The 25,889-nt window shown below is 39.2% G+C and overlaps 1 protein-coding gene and 1 pseudogene across 3 annotated transcripts in view; one reads left to right on the top strand and one right to left on the bottom strand.

Annotated features, from left to right (window-relative positions):
- The window catches only part of LOC139716297 (adhesion G-protein coupled receptor G7-like), an 85,187-nt gene that overhangs the window by 32,711 nt on the left and 26,587 nt on the right, over nucleotides 1-25,889 (bottom strand). The window contains exons 1-4 of one of the 3 annotated variants that reach the window (XM_071627861.1): nucleotides 23,306-25,252; nucleotides 22,027-22,140; nucleotides 18,845-19,232; nucleotides 659-879 (exon numbers count right to left, since the gene is read on the bottom strand). In XM_071627861.1, coding sequence (XP_071483962.1) covers nucleotides 659-879; nucleotides 18,845-19,188 — 565 coding nt within the window. In that variant the 5' untranslated portion in view covers nucleotides 19,189-19,232; nucleotides 22,027-22,140; nucleotides 23,306-25,252. Of the gene's footprint in view, nucleotides 1-658; nucleotides 880-18,844; nucleotides 19,233-22,026; nucleotides 23,212-23,305; nucleotides 25,253-25,320; nucleotides 25,435-25,889 lie in introns of those variants that run through there. The other 2 variants (XM_071627860.1, XM_071627862.1) reach the window with 2 other exon arrangements.
- On the top strand, nucleotides 5,454-6,516 carry LOC139716299 (uncharacterized; annotated as a pseudogene).

Raw genomic sequence — 25,889 nt, 5'->3', positions numbered from 1 at the left:
AACTAAACCCTTTTACCATTATCGTTTCCACATGATTGTGATTGATTTTAAACATAAAAAGATTTGTCCTTGGCTTTGATGGTGGTGATAAAGATACAGGCCTTTCGTAATTTTTCTTAACTTTTTTATATTTTGTATGTTTTATTGAATCAAATAAAATTCACAATATTTACAAACAATTGGGATGATTTATAAGAGTGGGGTAATAACAAAAAAAAATACAGAAATAGAAAGAGAGAGAGAAAAAAAAGGAGCATGTTTAATTTGGAGTAATTTTCAACGTGTGGCCGAGGTTACATCGTTGGTTAGTCAGGGGCGTCCCAAGATAAGGCAGACTTCATGCAGCTCTCAAACCACACCGACCAGACACTTTTCAAACATTGCTTTAAAAAAAGTAATAAAGTACAGTGTAGACTCGATATGAATAGATCCGACATTGTAAAAAACCCAACATCTATAATTTGCCCCTGCTGTAAATATTGTCATGACGCGATTCTGAACTAATTTTCGCTCATAAGGTTTTGCTCGGTAAGAGAAGGGCAGATAAACTTCTCTTTTTTTTTTGCCATAGAAGAAAATACTTTTTTTTCTGAGGTTGAGCACAACATTTTAATAAACTACAAATCTCCACCATTATGGCCATATGAAGGTGCAATACCTGATCTGAGCACGTCAGCAAAGCTCGATACATCTCCCAACTGGCTTAAATAGAAGACGTGTTGATCGGGAGATGACGCGATGCCCTCCAACTCTGCTACGTCTACGCCTGATCCTAGTCCAATGGAAAGTATGGTGATACCTCTGTTCCTCAATTCCTGGGCCTCGTTTAATGGAGATCCCCCATCGCTTGAAGCTCCGGCAATCAACACTATAATAATCCTGAGAGTTTTATGACAAGTGGGGGGGGGGGGGGGTAAAACCATTTTTTAATCAATCATTGCAAACAAAGGGAACTTTTATCTCCCTGTTGGAAAAAGGAAACAAAGAAATTCTAATCAAAATCAACAATGACACTGAAGATGGGTGATATATAAAATCGTGAAGCGATAACTATCATCATTGTCGACACCATTGTGATAATCTTTTACATCACCGTATCAGTTTGTGTACCATTTTCTAATGATTGTGGCAAGTTGGAATTATGATGGGTCTATCGCTAGACAGCATGGTAAATAGCATATCAAGAACATCTTATAGGATAGCTGGAGACTTGGGAAAAAATAAACAAACACTAAAATCGAAGAACACATGAAATTATACTTACACAAACACTCAAGTAATTCATCAAAGAGAGGAATAATAAAAATAATAATAATGTACATTTATATAGCGCGTATTACAGTAGTTTCTAAGCGCTTAACATTTAAATCTTAAATTAATACATGTATAAGGATTATGAAAAACATAATAAATTATATCACATTATGTTACATAATTGGGAATGCGTGTAGGAATGATATTGCTTTCGTTCTCGTTATCAAATATTTGCAATGTATGTTGCTAATACAAATACAACCACATTCCCAACTTTAGATTTTATACATTCGTATGAATGCCATTCTATGATGAATTATCATGACGATAGTGGTAATCATACGTCATGAAGTTTCATCGTTTGAACTACCTGGTGAAAGTAATTGCGAAGTGTACATTAGTTTTTAGTGCACTCGTGGTGAGTATACAACACGCAACACACAAACACACACACACACACACGCACATTCACACTGAGCTTAGTTCTGACCACATGGCTGCGCTGCGTTCATCAACCTCCCTGGTTCTCCTTGGATATCCTTTTTTTTTTATCTACAAGTACCTGACCAAGGCATTAGGATATGATGGCAAGGCAGTCAGGAGAGAATATCGCACTAATGAAGGTATCCTATGTTTCGAATAGTTAGCCATATATATGGCTAATATTTTATACATTCGTATGAATGCCATTCTATAATGAATTATCATGACGATAGTGGTAATCATACGTCATGAAGTTTCATCGTTTGAACTACCTGGTGAAAGTAATTGCGAAGTGCACTGTTAAGTGCACTCGTGGTGAGTATACAACACGCAACACACACACACACACACACACACACACACACACACACACACACACACATTCACACTGACCTCAGTTCTGACCACATGGCTGCGCTGCGTTCATCAACCTCCCTGGTTCTCCTTGGATATCCTTTTTTTTTATCTACAAATACCTGACCAAGGCATTAGGATATGATGGCAAGGCAGTCAGGAGAGAATATCGCACTAATGAAGGTATCCTATGTTTCGAATAGTTAGCCATATATATATATATATATATATATATATATATATATATATACATAGAAGATTGGTCTGCTCGGCATCTTGATGATAATAAGGAAAAGAATTAGTAGAAGAAGAACGCCGTAACAAATAAATCATAGATCTTGAAGATCTTAAAAACGGAGCATAGCTCTCAAATACTGAAAGGCAAGGTCACACTCTTCATCAGTGCCCATGGTGTGACAAAAGATCTTAATCAAACCCGTTTCTGAAACAGACATGAAAACACGTCTGATCATGGGCAAGATCTTCAAGATCTATGATTTATTTTTTACGGTGTTCTTCTTCTACTAATTCTTTAACTTATATATATATATATATATATATATATATATATATATATATATATATGTGTGTGTGTGTGTGTGTGTGTGTGTGTGTGTGTGTGTGTGTGTGTGTGTGTGTGGCGGAGGAATGACTCGCAGACGTTGCAGTAGTGTTCACTATGGCCTTTATTTCCGAAGCTTTCGACTGTGTCACCAGCCTTTTTCAAGGGCTTTTAAGGCGTTGGGATATGCTTGCCAGCAAGCATATCCCAACGCCTTAAAAGCTCTTGAAAAAGGCTGGTTAATTGATGATGATGTGGCAGGTGAGTGCACTAACCAAATCCCCTCGCGTCTTCACAGACCGGGCGCGAGCCCAGCCCATCCCCTGCCGCTGGTAGCCCCCGCCCAGGGCGGTGAGCTGGGTCGGGAGTGGCAGGTTTTATATATATATATATATATATATATATATATATAGGGCCTACATATACATATATATGGGATATGAGAAAGGAAGGAGAAAACGGTGCGTAGCTTTATCATCGGTAGGGAGTTTTCGCTACACGATGGGAAGACCGAGAATACGCGGAAGCAATCAGCTGTGACAGTCCCCGTACTGCTAAGACTCCCGTCCCCATATCTAAGCAGTTTCGCTTTTCTGTACTGATCAAAGAATAAAATACGTAGGTGTATATTTTGACGAAAATCTTAACTGGTCACGACATATTTCCCAAATCATAAGCAAAATTTCTCGAGCTACATAAGGAGGATTCGAAAATTCTTACCGAAATACATGTTGATACAGTTATATTATTCCCTGATCTTATCTCGCATAGATTACTGTTCAGTGGTATAGGGGAATTACACGAAAGGTAATATATCAAAGTTACAAAGGCTTCAAAACAAATACGCAAGACCAATTTTGAAGACCGATTATACTACTCCAAAAGCTGTTTTACTAAACTCATTGAAATGGCAGTCTGTAGATCGGAGATTAAAATACCAGTATTGTGTTACAATTTTTAAAATCTTGAACGATTTAGCCCCTCCGTATTTAAACCCTTTAGTTGAAAGACGCCCTGTGTTGTATTGTAACATAGAGTTAGGCAATTCTCCATTACCTAACTATGTAATATAGTTTCCATTCGTGCTTTAGTCCTTTCCCTTATAGTTCAATAACCCCTTGCTATAGCACAGTAACCCCAACACCTGTCCATCACCCCTCATGTCAATAGAAGTCTTTATGTCAGACCACCAAGGTTAGTTTCCTCCTAACAACCCCACATCGAAGTATCCACTCCCATCGTGGTCAGAAAGTTATCACCCCTTGTCCAGTTCCCTTCCTGCCACAAACCCATCTCCCATTACCCTCAACACTGTTCCTTTGTTTCAGGCCCCAAAATGAGTAAGACCACACCCTACGTTTCCATGCCTACACTGAATTGACCAATCATATTGTGTATGGACCATGTGCTTTTCAGGATGAGATTTCCCCCAAGTTTTAGAGATAGTTTCTGAAAGTATAATCGAGACACTTCTACTCCAGGCTTCAGCCAGATGAGTTAGCATTTCATCTGCTCTTTAAAACATGTGATTTATCTGTGGTACCGGCATTGGAGATACAAATTGTGTACTTGTAACTCTAGCAACTCCAATGTTGCACTTTGGCTATTTTGCTGTCTGAGTTTCGGGACTCAGAAATAAACACTTCAACTGCATATCATTGGATTCCACATATCTTTTATTTCGTCGATGACTTTAACAGCGTAATTGCATGTTTGAATCTGTACCTCTCCACAATATTATAACAACTGGCAACTTAAACGATCCCACATGGCGCCTAGCGCGCCAATACACAACATGGTGGAGAACCCGTTTTTTTCTTCATCGTTGATCTATACATCTTGGATGTACTGGACAATTTAGCACAACCTGGAGTGGAGGACCTTTTATGACTTTTTTGTTATCATCGACCAGTTATGTGTTATTGCCTTTATGTTACTTGATGTAACATTTCAACTCTGCAACCGTGGAAAATATATATTGTGGTGGAGAGCATCGAGAGGAGGCGAGTTTATCTTGAACTCAACGAACTTCATGTAAGAGTATATCCCGATTGCCGCACAACCTTTGCTAAGGTGATGCCTAGCTTAATGATGATGACGGCATGGACATCGGACTGCATCGTGAGACGCCGTGACCAACGCTAAAGACTACACAAAACGCCGAGTCGGAGGCACTTACACCACAACTACAGCTACAGCCCCATGACAACGCCGATGGCAACGAGGACGACCCCTGGACGACAACGCCGATGACGACGAGGACGAGTGACAACAACGGAACAACACTTCCAAAGACAAAGACAAAAGACGCTCAACCTGAACTTGAATCACACACACACTGGACTGGATATTGGACAACCAACTGGCAAAAAAAAAAATACTACCACACTTTATAAACACGAACAGAATTGGTTTTAATATTTTTGGCTTTTAATCATTTGGTGATTTAGAATTTACATTGCTTTGTTTTTGGATTGCCCCATCCGCCCCATCCCTGACTCCTGGTCGGTAAGTGAAACTTTCTTTATTGTTCCATATGAGAGTGTGAGTAGAAAGTGTGTGAAAAAGTGGACTTTGGGTTTAATATATAATTTTTTTTTAAACAATTTCTGGCCTGTCGTCTATTTTGTGTGTTTGAATTAACATTATACACATTTTTATACTTGTTCATATTACTTTGCACCTTTTTGTTTTGTTCAAACCCTTTACTTTGTTAGATATCTCTTTGTACTTCTCATACTATATAACTTGTTTCAATCATACCCTTTTGAACTACCCTATTACTTGACTCATTACCACAATGACTACCACCACCACGACCACACTTAGACAAACTGACTTCCTACCGTCCAAATTTACCGGTGACCGACTTGACTGTGACGAGTGCACAGCGCACATGCTGTCATTCGAAGACTACTTAGACGCACATGATATTGACCAGTCCAAAAATGACAATTTACCGACCATACTTACAACATTTAAACGGACGTTAGCCGGACAGGCGCGACTATGGATCGACAGTATTATCCCAAAGACATACGATGACCTAAAGACCAGTTTCAGACGTCGATTTAGTCCTGCTAAGTCGTCATATGCTAGGGTGACCGACTTCAATACGATGACAATGACCGACGGGGAAAGTGCAGAAACTTTCCTGCAAAGACTCCGACAGACCGCAACCCATATTGACTATGGGGAGACTCAAATTAGGGATAGACTACTTAACTCACTGACCCCCGACTGCCGTGCCGCCGTCCTCATGTCGGCACCGACCACGACTCAGACTTCGGACCAAATAGCTGCAAAAGCGCAGCTATTTCTGGACTTGCGTAGGGACACGACCCAGACTACACATAAAGAAGTCACATTTGCGACTCAAGGTGACTTAGACAGACTAATATCCTCATTAAAATTGACAAGACATGACGACAAAGTGAACCCTGACAATAGATATAGCCGACATTCCCGTCCCCCAACCCCCCCCCCCCCCCCACCGCAGCACTAGTCGTACCCGTAGCACTAGTCGTGACAGACCCCGTGACACAAGTCGTGGACGTGACACTCACAGACACGATAGAACCTACCGCACTGACCGGAGTAACAGCCGCGGACGTGACCGACAACCCCGTCCAAAATGCTACCACTGTGGCATTGCCGGTCACATGTGGCGGCAATGTACGAAACGACTTCGGGACTTAGAATATGCCAGTAGACAGTACCATCCCCAATCACGCCAATACGGCCCACCAGGACATGATTACCATTACCCCACCCCACCACCACCCCACCTTAACCAACAACAACAACAAAACTTACATGCGGGACAATACTATACCGGACCACAAACTCAGGGTTTTCAGTAAGGGAGGAAACTTTCAGCGCTCAGAACTTCTCCTCCCATGCTAACAGGCCCAGTAATGACTCGAAATCGACATACTTAGGAAATGACGATGTTGACATACAACTAAGTGACAGAAATTTTGTGAAGGGACGACTTGACACTGGTAGGAACATTTTCATTTTGTTTGACAGTGGCGCGACGAAGACTCTCATTTCTGACAGATACGTGAAATCTACCCCGCATCTCTCCAACCTGAAAAGACAAAAAGTAGCCCCTACACGGTTTCGATTAGGGAACGGGCAGTTCCTTCAATCGCAGTCGGCGATTACATTCAGAGTCACTATTCAGGGACACAAATTTGAAATTTCTGCCCTCATTGTAGAGAATCTTGTTGGTGTTGACCTGATTTTAGGGACGAATACACTATCGGACTTAGACGGGACTTTGACATTCAGGAACAATAGGTTCAAGATCAAACAGAAACGAATACCTTTCTCCCCGACAAACAATGTGACTATCAACCCTAAGGACTCAACACTCATGACCTTACAGGGACAGGCACCGCCACAATTCCGTAACACTGACGTCATACTGACTGCAAACGACTATCTTGGTAGACATTGCCCCTCTACCATGGTTGTAACATTGTTGAAGGGCAGGACTCAAATACTAGTGACTAATACTTCTGACCGACCCCTCCAATTTGCAAGAGGCAGACCAATTGCATACCTCGACATGGCATGCCCCATAACTGTGTCTGAGCCCCTTCCCACTGACAAGGTGAACGTGACCTTAATTGACCAGCACACGGACAATATTTACAGCACCCAACTCTCTACCCCACGCCCAGACGGTAACCATGGATACCAGACTAGACAAGACAACCTCAAGAGATACCCCCACCTTGACCCCTGCGACCCAATTGCAAGCATGACTGAAGACCAGATAATTAAGGAACATATTGACTTAAACAACAGCATACTGTCCCCTACTGAGAAGGACCAATTGAGACAATTACTAAGAGACAATAGGCCTGCATTTTCCTTGTACGGCGAACTTTCCAGCTGCCCCGACTTTGAAGTCGACATTGAACTGACTGACGACACACCATTTTTCATACGCCCCTACTTTGCCACAGAACCCGACAAACGACAGATTGAAAAGGAACTTACTAAACTTGTGAAGCTAGGAATACTAGAAATCGGACCACAATCATACACATCACCAGTACTACTAGTAGCTAAAAAGGACAAATCGGAAAAACGTGTTGTGACTGACTTTCGATATCTGAACTCAAAAATCAGACGAATAAACCACCCTTTTCCCCTACTGACAGAGACCCTTAAACGAATCGGACAAGCAGAGACTAAAGTAATGAGTGTCATTGACCTCAAATCCGCCTTTCACTGCATACCCCTCTCAAAATCTGCGCAAAAATACACTGGAATTGCCTCATACCATGGAGGTAAACACTACTACTACAAACGCCTAGCACAAGGACTTAACGTCTCCCCCGGACTCTTCCAAGCCAAGATTGACGACATTTTAGGTACAATTCCCTACTCTCATGACTTTTGTATTGCCCACCATGACGACATTATCTTGTTTAGCCCCGACAAGACGACTCATAAACAACACCTGACACAGGTCTTAAAGGCACTTTCTGACAACGGACTGAAAATCAGCCCGAAAAAGTGCAAACTCTTTAGGGATGACGTCGACTACATGGGACATAGGTTAACCATTAACAAGGATGGTGAGACATGCTATCAACCACTGAATAATAGGTGCGCCTCAATACATAACATGACAAGACCCAAGACCCCCCGACAAGTAAGACGACTAATAGGTGCAGTAAACTATGTTGCGGGATTTTTTCCCAACATACAGACAATACTCAAACCTCTACACCAACTGACCAGGAAGAAAACAAAATTCAAATGGACTGACGAACATGACAAAGCCTTCAACAAAATTAAAGAGCTAATGACCAACCCCCCTGTCCTACATATGCCCCAACGAAATGGACGCTTCAGACTATACAGTGACACCTCAAGGACTGGTACTAGTTCATACCTTACTCAAATAATACACGGACAAGAACGACTACTAGGATACTACTCGAAAGTTCTCCCTGATGCATGTAGGAGATACAGCGTCACTGAATTGGAATTGTTTGGCCTTCTGATCAACATTACTGCTTTCAAACATGTGTTAAAGGGATGTGAATTTGATGCCTTCGTTGATCACAGTGCTATTGTGCAAATTTTGAAATCCAAAGAAGAACCTAGTACAACTAGACTCCAGAAATTGCTACTCAAATTATCGGAATATGCATTCAAAATTGGGTACAAAAAGGGAACAGAGTTAGTTTTAGCAGATTTTCTTTCCCGTGTTCCAAGTGAACAGCACCCGGAAATAGATCAGGTAATTCCCCTTTCTTTTAGTTTGTTTAGCGAGAGTGACTTTACTCTTCACCCCGTCCAGCCAGTTGAACGACCCATGACACGTGCATATGCAAAACAGATGGGAGTTGCAATCCCAGACATTTTTCCTCCACGTGCCAGTGACCCAACACCTCAAGCATCTCCCACTACTACAGCTCCTCCCCCACGTCCACCCCCTAAACCTAACTTAAAATGACACACATGCACGACCAACCAACCAGAGACAAGAACCAAAACATGACACACCCCCAGCCCCAACTCCAGTCACTACACATTCCCACACACGTTCCCATGACAACCATGCCCCTTCCACGCGACCTCCTCCTCGACATACACCTGTTACTCCTCAACTTCACGAACCGAGATTAGTTGACAGACATAACGACCACCAACACCAACACAGGCACAACTCTAACGACCAATACCGAGAAGTACCGCCTGACCTCTACACCCCGCCTAAGCCACTGACCACTAAGGTAAACAACATTGTAGCTGGACACATCCCAAAACAACATGAGCTAGACAAGTTTACTGACTTGATCAAACGGAAAATAATCAGAGACTACAACCTTCCCATTGACATGCGACAACTAATGACTGAACAGCAAACCTCGCCTTTCTTCAAGCCTGTTTATGACTATTTGTCACATGACATTCTACCTAGTGACAAAAGAGCAGCCAAAACAGTGAAATTAAAGGCTGAAGAGTACATTTTGTGTGACGGCCTACTGTTCAGACTTTTCTTCACAAAGGACGATGACTTCAGACTACAACTAGCTATCCCAGAATCTTTGACTGACACAATCATTTCCCAACACCATGATAACCTCCTTAGCAATCACCAAGGGACCCATCGGACTTACTTGACAATTAGACGCAACTACTATATGCCCAACATGTTTGACAGAATTAACAACTATGTCAAAGCTTGCTTGCGCTGCCAGCAATTCAAGGGCAAACCAGACAAGGACAGACCCTTTCACACGCGAATACCCGACTCTTACAGACCATTCCAACGTATTAGTCTAGACTTCAAGACAATGCCAAGTTCACAGACAGGATTCAGACACTTGATGGTGATTTGTGATGAAATCACTCGATTTGTTGTTTGTGCACCTTTAAAGACGCTAGACGCAGAAACAATATGCAAAGCACTGATCCAAAAAGTGATATGTATTTTTGGACCACCATCATGTATCGTGACCGACGCTGCTGCCTCACTGACCGGCAAATTACTGACCTTACTGTGTGACGCACTGAACATTGACAAGAAAGTAATTAGTGTTGCCAATCACGGTAGCCTACAAGTAGAACGACATATCAGAACTCTCTCTGACTTTCTCAAAATCAACCTTAACCAATTTGGAAATGACTGGGTAAGATACATCTCGACCACATGCTATGCCTACAACTCCTTTTCCTCTCCACATTTAGGTGACCATTCCCCCTATGAACTTGTTTTTGGCCGAGACGCTCCAAATCTAACCAACTTGACCTTCAACCCCATGACTGGACTTTCTCAGACATACGATCAATATGTGGCCCATCTCAAGAAGAAATTTGACCACATCTCTCAGACCATGCTTTCACTGCAAAGAAAACAACAGAACAAGCAGAATGTAGAGATTGCCAATAGATTGAACAAATCACCGATCTACTCAGTAGGTCAATTAGTCTATTTGTACAAGCCTACATCCTCTTCCCTCACTGCTAATTCTCGAAAAATAGCAGCTGAATGGGTTGGACCCCTGGTTATTCATGAGATTTTGGATAGGACCCACTACATTCTGGCAACTCTCAAGGGAGAAATCCTGCGAGATGTTTTCAATTTTAACAGGCTGAAACCCTGTTTCATGAAAGCGTCTGATGAAAGAAAACCGATCACGCACATACAGCGACTGAAAGAAAGACTAGGCAAAGCAGCACAAAACGAGACTGGTCAAAAATCTGACAGGCCGTCAGTACAGTTCATGGATGAGCATGACGAAATCAGACCAGAGTGTACTGCTGACCAAATTATGTGCCTGCAAACCACTGACCCATTCAATGACAGAGATTATGTTGACTCCCTACCCTCAAACGATGGCATAGCCGCCCCCACCCCCCTACAACAGCCTGACCTAGAGAGGCAATTTGATTTGCTCATGAGTGCCCCCACAGACAATGAAATGTCATTACACAGAGGGCGATTCAAGGCTGGACAGTTACAAGTTCTGACCTCATTTGTTAGGAATGTTACTGATATTGACCCTCAAGACATACGTTTTTGGTGGAACATAGGGTTATACCCAGACATGCATGACTTGGTCCAAAGTATCTTGGCAGACAAGAGTATTCCAGTAACTGGGACACCAAAGAAATTCATGAGACAATTGTATGTGTGACTTTGTAAATAGAAATTATGTATACGTGCGACTTCGCATAGTGTTATTTTGTGCCTCTATTAAGTCTAGAGGACCTTTAAATGGATTCGGTGTGATACACAGTGTGTCACGTATTTGTTATGTCTTTTTAATGTACAAGTTTGGAATTACTTGTCTATGAACGATTTATCTATGCCATCCTTTTGATGGATACTTTACGAGTTTGAAATACTCGTCTTATGTTTAACTCACTTGAAAGCGTGAGTTCACGTTCATTACATTTTATTATTTTATTCATTCGGAAAGATTTACCTTTAAACAGGAAAGGTTTGAAAGTCATCATATTAGCTCATATTCTATGTTTACCCTTCATTTGAAGAGATAATTGCCTTGGGCCGCAACATAGATAGCCTTCAATCCTTAGAGCGCTCCTGTTTCCTTTCCATTTTTTTAATGATGCGTGGAAAATTAGTATCAATGTAACTTCTTGTGGCACATGCGGAGACTGATTTTACCAATAAACTGATCAAATCTGTTTGATATTCTCTGTGTGGATTTGATTTGTAAACTTTCTTTGTTGATAATTTAGATACGATTTGGTTGATACAACTATTGCATTGATTCTATAGGTTTTGTGCATATCACAAGTAACTCTTAGTTTGTTTTATGTTGGATGGAATGACTTTCTTTTGAATTGCTATATCCTTATGAAGAGAGTGACTTCCTTTAATTTGATGTGTTTTTTTTGGAGAGTGTGCATAAGCCTGCACCATTTACTCTTCTATTATTTAAATACATTTGTGTATAAGTCTGCACAACTTGCACTTGTATAATTCTGTGCATCAATGCATAAGTCTGCACAAAGTACTTTTCAATATTTTACAGTATTTTTTTGTAGATAAACGTAAATAAGCACTAATTTTACTGGTTCACAACATTTCATTATATGAATTTGAGTTAGTGCGACAATCATTACAATGATCTAATGATTAAACGTTGATCTACTCTACAGAAACAAAAAGGGTTTTTCTACATCGAAACACTATCATTCAGTTAGTATTTGTGTTATATATTGTATTAAAATTTAAGAGGTTTCACATGTTACGATTTCGTTGTCTTAAGAAACAATCATGGTACATATGTTCTTTTTGTAATGTGGTACAGTCAGTGATCCTTCATTCTGACATGTGTGATGAAGCATAATATTATGTGCACTTAACTCAGTTTAACACCTTTTCTTCATTTGTAATGAAAGACTTTACTTTACTTTTACCTTGGAAGACCCAAACAAAATCTAAGAAAGAGAGTGTTTTGTGTGAGAGTGGATTGGAACAATGATACAGAGTTTCACTAACCATATTATTTGTATTTGAATGATATTTCATACTCTATAATTGCATTCTTTGTTATGAATCTATATATATCATCCTTTAGAGAAAATGGATGTTGCATAGTATTTTGACAACCCCCCCCCCCAGCATTCTTTAGAGAAAGGGGATGTAACATAGAGTTAAGGCAATTCTCCATTACCTAACTATGTAATATAGTTTCCATTCGTGCTTTAGTCCTTTCCCTTATAGTTCAATAACCCCTTGCTATAGCACAGTGACTCCAACACCTGTCCATCACCCCTCATGTCAATAGGAGTCTTTATGTCAGACCACCAAGGTTAGTTTCCTCCTAACAACCCCACATCAAAGTATCCACTCCCATCGTGGTCAGAAAGTTATCACCCCTTGTCCAGTTCCCTTCCTGCCACAAACCCATCTCCCATTACCCTCAACACTGTTCCTTTGTTTCAGGCCCCAAAATGAGTAAGACCACACCCTACGTTTCCATGCCTACACTGAATTGACCAATCATATTGTGTATGGACCATGTGCTTTTCAGGATGAGATTTCCCCCAAGGTTTAGAGATAGTTTCTGAAAGTATAATCGAGACACTTCTACTCCAGGCTTCAGCCAGATGAGTTAGCATTTCATCTGCTCTTTAAAACATGTGATTTATCTGTGGTACCGGCATTGGAGATACAAATTGTGTACTTGTAACTCTAGCAACTCCAATGTTGCACTTTGGCTATTTTGCTGTCTGAGTTTCGGGACTCAGAAATAAACACTTCAACTGCATATCATTGGATTCTACATCTCTTTTATTTCGTCGATGACTTTAACAGCGTAATTGCATGTTTGAATCTGTACCTCTCCACAATATCATAACAACTGGCAACTTAAACGATCCCACATGGCGCCTAGCGCGCCAATACACAACAGTATTATACCAGACACGCCCTCAATAGTCCACTATTCATACCGCACCCGCGTACTCAAGAAACGCTCCTTTTCGTACATGCATGCTCGTCTCGTCTTAATGTATTAGTTATTTAAAATTCAAAGCCATAACATATTTAAAATAACTGGAGATTGGGAGGCGTTCTGTTGTCAGAACGTTATTTTTATGCAAGAGTGTAATGACGTAGTAATTGTGCAAACATTTTTCCCAGGTGACAACACGCCTTTATTTTTTCATCTATTCTCGGCTTTGCTTTTGCCTTCTTATGCACACACACACACCTGTAGACACATGTATACCCACGAATGTTATAAGTTAATTGCATAGCCGTTTTGTTCAGTTCGTCAAGATTTGTAGTCTAGATTCTCTTTTCATTCCCCCTCTCACTCACTTTTTTCTTTCTCTCTCTCTCTCTCCCTCCCTCCCTCGCTCTTTTATCTAGGGTACTCACTCAGTGAGACAGATTGGGCTATCTATTATTTTATGTATTTACACATTGTGTACTCGTATTTTGGGCAATTTTGTTTGTACACTGTATTTGCATATCAGTTTGATGAAAATTTTAACAACAATGGAATTGCATTTTTGTGTGTATGTGTTTTTGCATTACTTTGATATAATTGTTCGTACTGATTACAAATCCCAATGGTATAAGAATTAGTTATTTTGGATAGGCGATCCGACTACCAAAAAAACCCACAACAATAACTGGTTCCTTATTTTGTCATTAAGTGGTCGAGAAGTTTAATATGCTCGTGGACGCTGCCTAGTACTTTGCCTACTCTGCCTAGTCTTTGTTTGTTAAATAAGTTCATGTTAGGTATTGTATACGAGCCCATGGCCTTGTGTACCATCCGCAACGATGTTTATTCTGTGTCATCTGTGTTCATGTTCGTTTCCTTGTTTTGTCTGTGTTTCATGTTTCTCTGTACGCATTTCGGTTTCCTTTCTTCTTTCAGGTCTGCATACCCCCACGTAGCTGCTGAGTTAGGACCAGGCGGGAGGCCAGTTATTAATTCCCGAATGTTTTATATTCTAACCCATGGCTGACACAATAAACTTTGCTTTTAATTCTTTGAATAATGATGAATTCTATAACACAGTAAGGCACTCTGAATCTGATCATGCAAATATAATCTCCAGTTTATATGAAGATTACATATCCGATAAATACAATACCTCAGCACAAGAATTTGAATATAGATTTGACTCAAATGATCCAGTCCAGAGTCCATCGTGTGTTTATTTGACCGAAAATCAGTATAAAAATCGGATCACGAATACAGTTGATGAAACATTTTTGTTAGCTCACTTTAACATACGCAGTATCAATAAAAATTTTGATAAGTTGCGCTTACTCTTAGAAAACCCAGATCATAAATCTTGCTCCATCATAGGGCTAACAGAAACATGGTTGAACTCTAATATCAGTCATTTATTTTCTTTACCCGGATTCGAATTTGTATTTAGAAATAGAAATGAGAGAGTTGGTGGAGGAGTTGGTTTGTACATCTCGAAAAAATTTAAATATATTATACATGAGGAGATTAGTGTTATGAGCGATGTTCTCGAATCCCTTTTTATTGAATTGATAAATCCACATGGAAAAAACATTATGATTGGTGTAATTTACAGGCCCCCTCGGTCAAATTTGAATGATTTTTTGACAGTTTTGCAGGATTTAGTACAAAATCCCATGATATCTATTAAAGATACATTTCTGATGGGCGATTTTAATATCGATCTCATGAAATGTAACTCCCAAAACATTTCAAAAGAATTTATAGAAACATTAATGTCTGCTTCGTTTTTACCATTAATTTCCAAGCCTACCCGTGTCACCAGCCAATCGGCTACCCTCATAGACAACATTTTTTGTAATGTTCTTCCACTTCCTGAGTCTGGTATCGTCCTCTCAGACATCACTGACCATTTTCCTATATTTGCTCAGGTTCCAATTAAACTGAATAAACAAAATAATTATTATAAGCGTCGTAAGATTACTGCAGATAATCTTACAAGTCTCCAAAACAGTTTAAAAGAACTCGATTGGTCTTCTGTATACAACACTATCGATGTCAATTTGTCTTATGATTATTTCATATCTACTCTTACCTCCGAAATCGATAACCATATTCCCCTGCGTAACATAAAAAATAGATATAAGCAAATTCCAAGACTCCCGTGGATAACCCAGTCTATATTACGATCTATAAATAGGAAAAATAATTTGTTTTATAAATATAGATGTAATCCCACTGAAAAAAATAAGAAAAAATATGTTTCATACAAAAACACACTCACCAAATTATTGCGTACGCAGAAGAAACTTTTTTATGTTAATCAGATAAGCAAATATAAAAATGACATTAAAAACACATGGAAAACATTAAAGAATGCTATGAATACACCTAACAATTCATCTAATATTTCTGAAGTTCGGTGGGGCAATGCCTCCAGCAACACTCCCGCTGGCATGGCTGAAATTTTTAATGACTTCTTTTCTTCAATTGGAAAAAATCTTTCTCAAAATATTCCTCTTTCTAGTAAATCTTTTAGTGATTTTTTAGATACACCTAACTCTAAAACTATATTTTTTGACCCAACATATAAAGAAGAAATAATAAAGATTGTTGCCAATTTGAAAGAAGGTAAAAGTCCTGGCCATGACGGAATTGACAACCATTTGATAAAAAACATAATTCCTCAAATAGTGGATCCTTTAGTACATATTATCAACTCATCGCTTGCAACTGGCCATGTGCCAAATAGCATGAAAATTGCGAAAGTAATTCCTATTTATAAGAAAGGGGAGAAGGATGATGTCAATAACTATAGACCCATATCTTTATTATCTTCTATTTCTAAGATTCTTGAAAGAATAGTCTACATCAGGACAGTACGTTTTCTTAAAACCTGCGACATATTTTCAAACTTTCAATTTGGATTCAGGGAAAATCACAGCACAACACACGCACTACTTGCCCTCATCGACAAAGTCACACACGCACTCGACACACTTTCACACACAATAGGTATCTTCTTGGACTTCTCCAAGGCCTTTGACACGATTAACCACGGAATACTTCTCGCCAAACTGTCTCATTATGGAATACGTGGAAAGGCTTTGGAGTGGTTCACGAGTTACCTATCAGAAAGATCCCAATTTGTACATGTCAACGGCTTTGACTCTCAAAGTAAAACAATTGCATGTGGTGTTCCACAAGGGAGTTTATTAGGCCCATTGTTATTCATTATTTATATTAATGATTTTCATAGATCCTCGGAGAAACTATCATTCATATTATTCGCGGATGACTCTAATCTTTTTTTTTCCCACCCTGACCCAAATATCTTAATAAGAACAGTCAATGAAGAATTGATAAAGGTTATACAATGGATATACGCAAACAAATTGTCATTAAATATTCAAAAAACAAAAGTTATGCTTTTTAGTAATTCTTTAGATAGTCTCCCAGGCAATATAACATTTGATACTACTCCCTTAGAAGAAGTTTCTTCTTTTAAATTTCTTGGTGTTTGCGTTGATAACAAGCTTTCATGGAGGAATCATATTGATAACATATGTAAAATTATTTCACGTAACATTGGCGTAATGAATAGATTGAAATATTATCTTCCTTCATCTGCATTATTAACTCTTTATTTTAGTTTGATACTCCCTTATTTAAACTACGGGATTCTTGCTTGGGGTAATACATATCAGATGTTACTTGATAAACTTCTTTTATTGCAAAAGAAAGCGCTTAGAATTGTTTTTAATTTACATACCCGAGAACATACAGATGCTTTGTTTTCTGACCATAAAATATTAAAAGTAAATGATTTGTATGTGTTTCAACTTGGTCAGTTTATGTTTAATTACAATAGTACCTTTTTACCTAAAATATTCCACGATTTATTTCATCGAAACAGTCATGTTCATAACTATCCCACGCGACGATCCGACGAATTCCATCTTCCGTTAATGAGAACCGCACATGCCCAAAATACATTTCTTTATACCGGACCCAGACTTTGGAATAATTTAGATAATAGTTTAAAAGATTCCCCCAAATTTGTCACATTTAAATATAAACTCAGAAAACATTTACTTTCTACTTATAATCTTAGATAATTTAAATTGCTATAATTTATGTTTGAGCTTTCATCTGTCCTGATGTCGCAGCACTTGGCGTGTTCTGTGTGCAGACCTCTCTTCTTTCTTCTCTCCTTTTCCTTTCCCGTCTATTGTTCTTCGTAGACTTGTATATTGTTACCGTCTTCTCTCCTCTCGGTACTGTCTCGCGTCCAACAGTGTATATGCGTGTGGGTAATTGAATGTGTGTACGAATGTATTGTCCTTGTCATATTTCCCCGGTACACGTGGTTCAATGAACAGTGTCCGGGCACTATAGCATTGGTATTCTATATTTTTTTCCCGACCTGTGTATCTCAAAATAACTACATGTATATTGTTATAGAATAGTATATCATTCACTCATTATTTATCTAGCGATCCACGTCCGACAAGCTTTGCTTTTTAGTGGATCACTATTTTCCATGATCGAATTTATTTTCCGCTCGCCCACGTAGTATTTGTACAGTGTTCCTCTTTATTATTGTACATATATGTTGTTCTATAATTTGTCTCGTATATTACATGAATCTTTTGCAAGCGTTTGAACAATATCATTTAATGACATGTATACATTGTACTATGTTTTTGATTTTCGTTGATTGGAAATAAACTATGATTGATTGATTGATTGATATGCTCTTTATACAACGATCTACCAAGTACTGTACAAACGTGTCCATCGCTGTCAATATTCAAAAGGCAGATTAGATTAATGTTTTAGTAAGTTTATTTGGCAGTAGTGTATATTGTAACATGTTAATGAAACACATTTATCATTATGGATCTTCTGCAGACAGATGTGTCTGTGTCCGTATGCGTGTGTGTGTGTGCGTCTGCGTGTCTGTGTGTCTGCGTGTGTGTATGATGTGCATGCGCGCAGGAGTATGTGCTTGTGTGTGTATATGTAAGGTTTTGACTATGTCTGTTTCTTTAATCTTTTGTATTTTGAATTGTCATTTGTTGTATTATCTTCTATTTCATTGTATAATTTCATCATGATATGCAAAATGTATCTGTGCAATTACAGGGCTCTCTTGAAAAGCAGGCCTCTGGCTTGAACGAGACTTCCCCTGTATTTTTAAAGAAAACGTGAATGAATAAATAAATACCTGTTAATACGACGTCCACGGGCAAGTACATCTCCTGCTCTCTGTAAAGCATGGTTGATGCATCTGCCGCCTTCATCATACCGTACGGTTGAGTCGATGTCTTGGTTAAGGGTGCACTTATTCTTGCCCTCTGGCTGAGTAATGTAATCGATGAATTTGTGAATCTTAGTACACGATGAGAACGAAACAATAGCAATCCTTGTCTTGTCTGGTGAGACTGGTAAAATCTGGGAGGCCGCCTTGACGAAGTAGACGAGTCTTTCGTAGTACACCGCTCCGATGCTTGAAGACGAGTCGAGCAAGAAAACGAGATCGGTAGGGCCGTCATCAATGGTCGACAGCATATATCTGAATCTTGTCCCTTCATTAGAGACCTGCTGCAGGTTTCCTGCGACATAATAATGAGTTATCAACTGGAAGCATGCAAAGACTATCAACCCGCGGGACACCATGACACTATGATCTATGTGCTTGTAGTTAACATGAAAAATCCCAAAAGAAACTGGGTGGGGGCTAATTATTTGACCTCTCTATATATCAGCATGATCAGTGCCAGGAGCATCTACTCTGCCTTTCCTATAGATCAATCATTAAATTGAATACAAAAGTGGGTAACCCGCCACTTTCCGTTTGTAAGACCTTGACTCTCGGTGTTTGTCTACGCTACTGACAGACATCAGTCATCAGAACCCGTCGAGACGACTCTTGTGTGGGCGATACTTTACGTGGCGCCGGAACGCACTTTCACTCTATACGCATACACTATGACAGAAAAAAAAAGAAGAAAAAATACATGTGAGAGGGCTAATTTCCTTACTTGTTGGCAATACCTCAGGCTGTTAAAAAAAAAATTGAAGCATTTCATATCCTTTAGTTTGACGGCCCAATTTCTCATTGGTCGGATAATTCACAGGTCTCAAGCTGTCATCGGATATTCCCCCCCCCCCCCCCCTTCGGGAAGCAGATGGGATATTCTGATATCCAAAACAGCCCCTCTGAACGATTCGGTGTAAAAATGTCAGAAGTAAAAATGTCAAAGGTAAAGATATCAGAAGTGATACGTATGTCATGTGTCAGTGTGCCCGTCTTGAATGATTTTCATGCGACCCCTGCTGGATATAATGACATCCATGTCATTTTCTTTTCCTGATATACGTATCATCTGGAAATTACTTTTCTTGGTATATGGTATAGTTATCACAATGGACCTATAAGTAGGTAAATTGTCTCAACAGTGGCTCATCGCAGCGATGCACCAATCAACATCGCGGTAAACACGTATGTTTGTTGTTCAACAGACATAGGAAGAAATATTATGAAATACTTCATAGACAGGAAGGAATTGTTAGTACTACGTACCATATGTATCTATGTGCCTTACTGCCATGCTCATCATAATAAGTTTGGAAACTCGATTATGATCTCTATACAATAATAGTCGTTATGTCTGGTATCATCTTAACGCTTGAACATCGTTCTTACGAAAAGTAAGAAATAGATCTTATTGAATTTGATCGATTATCTTTCTGCAATATCAGAATAACAGTCGTCATGGCTAGTATCATATTAATGCTTGAAATTTTTCCAAATGGAATGTAAGGAAACTTAACTTTTTATCGATTATATGTCCAGTTCAGGGGCGGATCCAGGAATGTGGTAAAGGGGGGGGGGGCGTGACTAATATTTCTGGTGCCACTTCCGGGTTTCATTTCATTGTTTTTCTTTTTATTTCTTTTGTTTTTAACAAAAACTAAAGGGGGGCGTGCGCGGGTTGCGGCCCCCTCTGGATCCGCCACTGCAGTTGGATGTTAGGCGGGACCACTTCAACCACTTTAAACACCCCTGCTCTTTGCGATTAATAAATAAAGAGGGATTTTTACATGCAAGAGTTGTGACTCTCTCACACACGGGACCTCCATTTCATGTTCTTTCCGAGGAACAGAGTGTTTTGCCTCTTGCTTGTGGGGACGGTATGATTACACACAACATTGCTTGGGAACCCGGGTCCTTTGGATTGTGAGGCAAACGCGCTATGTACCGACTGAGCTAACTCACCGTCCTTTACTGACGAAATTGATTTGATTTTCTGACTATCAAACCTTCGGAATATCAAACCTTGTCACATTTTTGGATTAACTAACCTTCGGGATAACAATCATCATCAAGAATACGAGACTAAAACGGCGCATTCAATATGTGTGCACTCGATTTGTCTTCAGTTGCATGAGATGTATTAACTTCCAAAGATGAACTTGTCTTCGGGTGTTTTTTTTCCAGTCTTCTTTGAATTATAATATTTCCAGAACCGTTCCAGATTTTGCTTTATGTATTTACAGATGTTTTCATGCAAATAATGTTTTTATATTATATCAGCACTTTCTTAGTTTCAATCTCGAAACATTTAGGTGGATTGGCCTTATAATCACAATAGATCATGAATGTTTGAAATATTTATGATTATCGGTTATCGATTTCTACGGCACGACACACACACGATACGAGACGCCTCAACACGAATTAATAGCAAGGCATTATTTCTGTACTCAGTTAGCTCCATCCATCAGTGACTGAGATACCCGTTTAGGAGACCAATACGGACAGCATTGTTTCAAGCATGGGTTTGACTAACATTCGTCCACTTTTTTTAATACAAATAGGAAGAGCAACAGAAAATTGCATAACTCGGTCGAATGTATGCATTAATGAGACAGACACTGGGCCTATTGTGTTGTATGTCAAAAAAAAAGAATGAAAGGAATATTTTAGTGATTGCGCCACTAGTGTATGACGCATACAAACGCACCCAATTAATTCTATATGCAAAATTCAAAGTTTACTATTCAAAATAAATCAAGCAATTGAAAATCTAGTTAAACGTCTGTCTGTCGGTTTCCACAATGGCCCTTGGTAACATTATACGAAAGAAAATTCAATTCCAACCTAAATTGGCCCTTGGTAACATTATACGAAAGAAAATTCAATTCCAACCTAAAAGTGTATCCATAGTTTTTACAGCAATGAATTTGGCATAAACCTGTAAATTAAAATAAAAATATTTCTTAAGTCGGTGCTCCATTGACTTTACATAGGCACAAAAGAAAAACTTGCTATGACTGCAACTTTTCTTTTCTTTTGATCACTATCCTTCGAAACTGTGATGATGATGATGGTGTTTGTATTACCTTCTCCACAATTCTGCCCTGTCCAGCCTGCCGAGCAGCTGCAGGAGAATCCATTCAGTTGGTCATTACACGTTGCGCCGTTCAGACACGGATTCGAGGCACATTCATTAATTTCTGCAGAGAAACGAGAAAGAAAGCATTACTTCATGTAACATTGCTCTTGTGTCGATAACGAATACATTTTGTATCATGAAAAGAGTCACTTTGTGAAAATCATATCTTCTCTGCATTGTACGGGGGAAGAACTAGGTTAACATGTTGATATCGAATTGTCTTCTCGCCCAGGATTTTTATTCTACGAGCCCAGAGTCCAATCCGCGGAAAGTATGACTTTATTCATATCAATATGTTCCGCAGTTTTTTTTTCCACGCCATCTCGGTAGGCAGTCACACGAGATGGCGTTCAGGTGGTCGTTGCAGCTCCCGCCATGCTCACATGGATTTGAAAAGCATACATACCGAAGTAAAATAAGACATAGCAGGACCTATTGGCAGTAAAGCCAGTGTGTAACACCTTTCCCAGAACTCTGACATTAGCCTTGCACCACTAACCGCTTTCATTCTCGGAGCTTCATTTATTTTTCGTTTCGACAATGAGTTTTCATGTTTTTGTATTGTGTAAATCAATGTGGTACTAACATTCAAAATATAACATAAATTATTCTGATAAGGGCAGAATAAGATACTAGTCGCTGTGAGAACCGTCGAGTTCTTGATAGATATTCTGCAGTGCTGAAAAGCCCAATTTCCCAAATTTAGCATCTACTTGGATGTTATGTGATCAAAATGTTTTTGTCTTTAAAGTTTCTGATTCTTTCAAAATTTCTACATTTTGATTCATTCGCAATTCACGAACCGAATTGAATCGTCTTGACTTCAAACTTTCATTTGATTTCTGTATGAACTGTTTACTTTTTTCCCCCTCTCGATCCACCAGGTGATAGAGTAAATGGTATAACATATACATGGAATTATGACCACTTCCAGAAAAAAAAAACGGAGTTATGTTACTAAAGGCCTACTGTTGTAATTATTCAGGATTCCCTCCACAATTGCGCAAATCATGTGACGTAAATGACGTTCGTCACATTTTCTCTGACACGACACGCCAATATAAGCACATGGACACATACTTGATATCTTACGCAACTAACGGATATCATGGTATCAGAACATAGAACGTTGAGCATAAGAAACTCCTTTCCGAAAAAAAAAGTTCATGGAAATTGCATTATAATATTTTTAAGACAAATTATTAATAATAAGGTATTATGAATACCTTCACAGGTCTCTCCGTCCGGACCAAGCGAGAAGCCATCTTGGCAAGAGCAATTGTAGCTCCCAGGCGAGTTGCTGCAAACTTGCGAGCATTTGTTGACTGAACTCGTACATTCATCTATATCTGAGAAGAAATGTTCACACTCTGGCTGTATGTGTTATGGATGTTATGGCTGCTAATACCACACCAGTTACGTTCAATCATCACATGAGAATTGAGAATTATCGTTAATCAGGCGTTTGCAGAGTTAAACGTACTTTACACTGGTCAGACCAAGTTTGGGGTTGTTGTTGTTGTTGCCGCCGCCACTGCTGCTGCATGCTGCCGCTTGTTGCTGTTGTTGTTTTCTGTTTTTATCTTGGCAGCTAAAGTGATAGATTTTGACCTTGATACATGCAGATCTATGGTCATTTCATGTCAATGCGTGCTAGTTCCTTTTAAAAAAAGCACACACACACACACACACACTTTCGTTCATTCAATTCAATTCAAATTCAATTCGAAATGATTTTATTTCCATATAAAGTAATACAAAGTAATATAACGCTTACATGAGTACATTATATTTTAAGCAACTTTGAATCACTTTTGATTGCTTGCGTGCTATCTCCGTACGTGCGGCGTTGGGCATTTTCCATGTTTTTGCACTACCACCTTCCCCACTCTATAGAGCACACGCATAGCGCCGGAGAAACCGAACAGTATCCCTGACATCGATCGGTAATATATTGCAATGAAATAAGTGCGTAAAATGTATTTGCAAAGTGAAACTAGTGTAACAGAGTGGCACAGGTCCCTTACCATAGCGACATTTATAAAGTAGCTCCACATTTCCAACTCACTCCGGGTTTTCGCCATTCAGAACAATAACAAAATAGGTCTTACAATGTTTCGTGCCAGTTATGGACACTGACATTATTACTTTCCAGTTTGATGGAGTGCAGGGGAATTCCCCCAACCCCCGCTACATAAATGGAAATGCGTTCACCCATATTTCCCCCAATACAAATTTCATTTTCGCTGAAGACTTTGTTATGAAAAGTTTGCACTGTGGTCTAAGCGTTGGGCCACAGGGCCACATATTTGATACGTAGACTTGGTTAATTGCAGCATGTTGAAGACTTTGCGATGAAGATCACTCTGCAAAATGAAGCTGCTTGCGATGCGTCGTGAGGTCAACTCATCTCACTACCCTCTCCTGCTACATAGCCACGAGCAAGTAGTGAATGAGTCCGTCCAGTACGATATTACTCTCCCAAGATGACTGAACGAACGCTCTGCAAATGGCACGTGCCAACGGGTAAACGATGAACAGCTTCACAAGCTCCCACGTCGAAATATGTCGACATAATCTTGGTGAAAACTAGTCGCGCGTGAAACCGAATCATGAAGCATTAAATTTTATGTCATGAAGGGGAAATTAATTTTTATGTCATGAAGGGGAAATTGATCAAAGTACATTCCGATTTGATGTGGGGAAACTTTAGAGGCACGATGTGTCCGTGTTTCCGTAGATAGATTGTGTGAATCTGTCTCTATGCAGTTACCAGATGATGTTACCTTCAACTAAACTAAGCCTGTATTATTACTCTTGCATCGTTAAATGTTGAGGAACACAGACATACGCGTGATCTATCTATGACGAAGTTAGAGAAGATAAGATATACCTAAGAAGATTACTGATGGAATCTAACATTCTTTCACCGAAAATGAAAGCTTGGGGACCAGCCGATTTGCACGTGATTTCGAAGAAACTAACCGCGTTTCCCCTGAGCCAATCGAAGACGACCACGGTCTAAACAATGCATTAAAAAATTAAAGACGCAAGGTAAATAGGACTATAAAAGAAGGAACAACTATGACAACTTCATGAGGATAAAGTATAGGTAACATTACGTAAAACTTGCGAGATACTCCTCCAAAGTTTTGTTTAAGCAAAAGAATATATATATATATATATATATATATATATATATATATATATAGATATAGATATATACATCAGCTAATGATACCTATTCCACAGTTCATCCCTGTCCAGCCCGCAGTGCAGATGCACGAGAATCCGTTAATCTGGTCAATACAGGTCCCATCGTGTAGACATGGGCTCGAAGCACATTCATCAATTTCTGTTCGTAACAAAGAAAAAAATGTATAGAGATAGATACTATAGGTAGGTAGGTAGGTAGATAGATAGATAGATAGATAGATAGATATAAGATCTTTATGAATTGATGTAAAGTATATATATATATATATATATATATATATATATATATTATATATATATAATTATTAGAAGAGCATTCGAAATCACTATCGTAACATTCAAATTCACTATCGGAGCACGCATTTCATCAATGAGCAGTCAAATTCATGTCAAGCTGGCGACGGAATCTCGTCGGTCATTCAAATTCGTGAATAGGCAACCATGTTCCAAATAACTGCATTCAATTTAAAAGAAGTCCTGAATTTAGTTAGTTTGGGGTCGTGTATGCATGTGTTTCTCATTTGGCTTTGAACATATTGGGATTTATGATGATTATTTATTTTGCAGTAGAGGTCCACCTGTTCATTGACAATT

This window comes from Diadema antillarum, unplaced genomic scaffold, assembly GCF_040938485.1.
Source record: "Diadema antillarum isolate AM-2024a unplaced genomic scaffold, OU_Dant_1.0 scf00000063, whole genome shotgun sequence".
NCBI classification, from domain to species: Eukaryota; Metazoa; Echinodermata; class Echinoidea; order Diadematoida; family Diadematidae; genus Diadema; species Diadema antillarum.
The sequence above is the reverse complement of the archived record's forward strand: the minus strand, read 5'-3'. Positions and strand labels throughout refer to the sequence as shown.